The following is a 1,067-nucleotide window of genomic DNA, read 5'->3' as shown; positions in this document are numbered from 1 at the left end:
TAGGACTTTGGGGAAAACAACCTCTGTATATGTTAGACTTGCTTTTCTGATGAGACTGAAGGCTTAGCTCCTGCTACGTGTGTTTCTTAGTCATCTTCAGCATAAACTAAGAAAATACCCTGTATGGGACATACTGGCTAATAAAAGTACACCTTGGGGGGAAAAAAAAAATACTTGTTTGCTGATGTATGTTAACTTGCTCTCCATCATGGTGTTATGTGAAGGTTTGAATGAGATAATTCTTAAATGAGTGGTTTGTAGTTTTGGTTTATTCACGCCCTTACATCAAAGCCCTTTGAGATATCAAGGTTATTGATTCTTTTTGAAATGCCATGATTTTAGTGAGAATTCAGTTTGAAAAGATCTGGATTTTGACTGGAATAATGCTTTGGTTTGCACATTCTGCTAAATGTTATGTGCTTAGATGAGTTCTAGAACAGATTGATTCAATAACATTAACGTGATTGCTGATGCAGTATATTTTTTGAGTTTAATCATACCCATGATAATTCTTTAAGAAAATAGTTTAAAATGTGTTCACAGTAAATCTTGCAGTTATCTTCTTTTTTTCTTTCCCCCATGGCTTTTAAGTGTTTTAAATAAATTACTTTTTTTTTTTTATATAGTACTTATAGTAATACTGTTGAATTAACTATGAAAATAATGTTTTTAATTACATGCTACTGGCTGACTTCTTTGTTTCTCTGATTTTCTTTGTCAGGAAAAGAAGAATATATTGCAACATTCAAGGGATCAGAATACTTCTGCTATGATTTATCTCAGAACCCCATACAGAGTAGCAGTGATGAAATAACTCTGTCATTTAAAACTCTTCAGAGGAACGGACTGATGCTTCACACAGGAAAATCGGCTGATTATGTCAATCTTGCACTGAAAAACGGAGCTGTCTCCTTGGTCATTAATTTGGGCTCAGGAGCCTTTGAAGCACTGGTGGAACCTGTGAATGGGAAATTTAATGACAATGCCTGGCATGATGTGAAAGTAACCAGGAATCTGCGTCAGGTAACAGTACAATGGATACAAGAATAACTGACTGTTCTGAGTAA

At 34.8% G+C, this 1,067-nt stretch overlaps 1 protein-coding gene across 1 annotated transcript in view; it reads left to right on the top strand.

The window, feature by feature from the left end:
- Positions 1-719: 719 nt before the first annotated feature.
- Positions 720-1,067, top strand: part of LOC103782184 (neurexin-1) — a gene marked incomplete at its 3' end in the record, with an annotated part of 65,060 nt that continues 64,712 nt past the window's right edge. The window contains exon 1 of the mRNA XM_008949939.1: positions 720-1,023. Coding sequence (XP_008948187.1) covers positions 850-1,023 — 174 coding nt within the window. The remainder of the gene's footprint in view (positions 1,024-1,067) is intronic.

The sequence above is a fragment of the Merops nubicus genome, unplaced genomic scaffold (assembly GCF_000691845.1).
Source record: "Merops nubicus isolate BGI_N331 unplaced genomic scaffold, ASM69184v1 scaffold7470, whole genome shotgun sequence".
Classification (NCBI taxonomy): domain Eukaryota; kingdom Metazoa; phylum Chordata; class Aves; order Coraciiformes; family Meropidae; genus Merops; species Merops nubicus.
The sequence above is the reverse complement of the archived record's forward strand: the minus strand, read 5'-3'. Positions and strand labels throughout refer to the sequence as shown.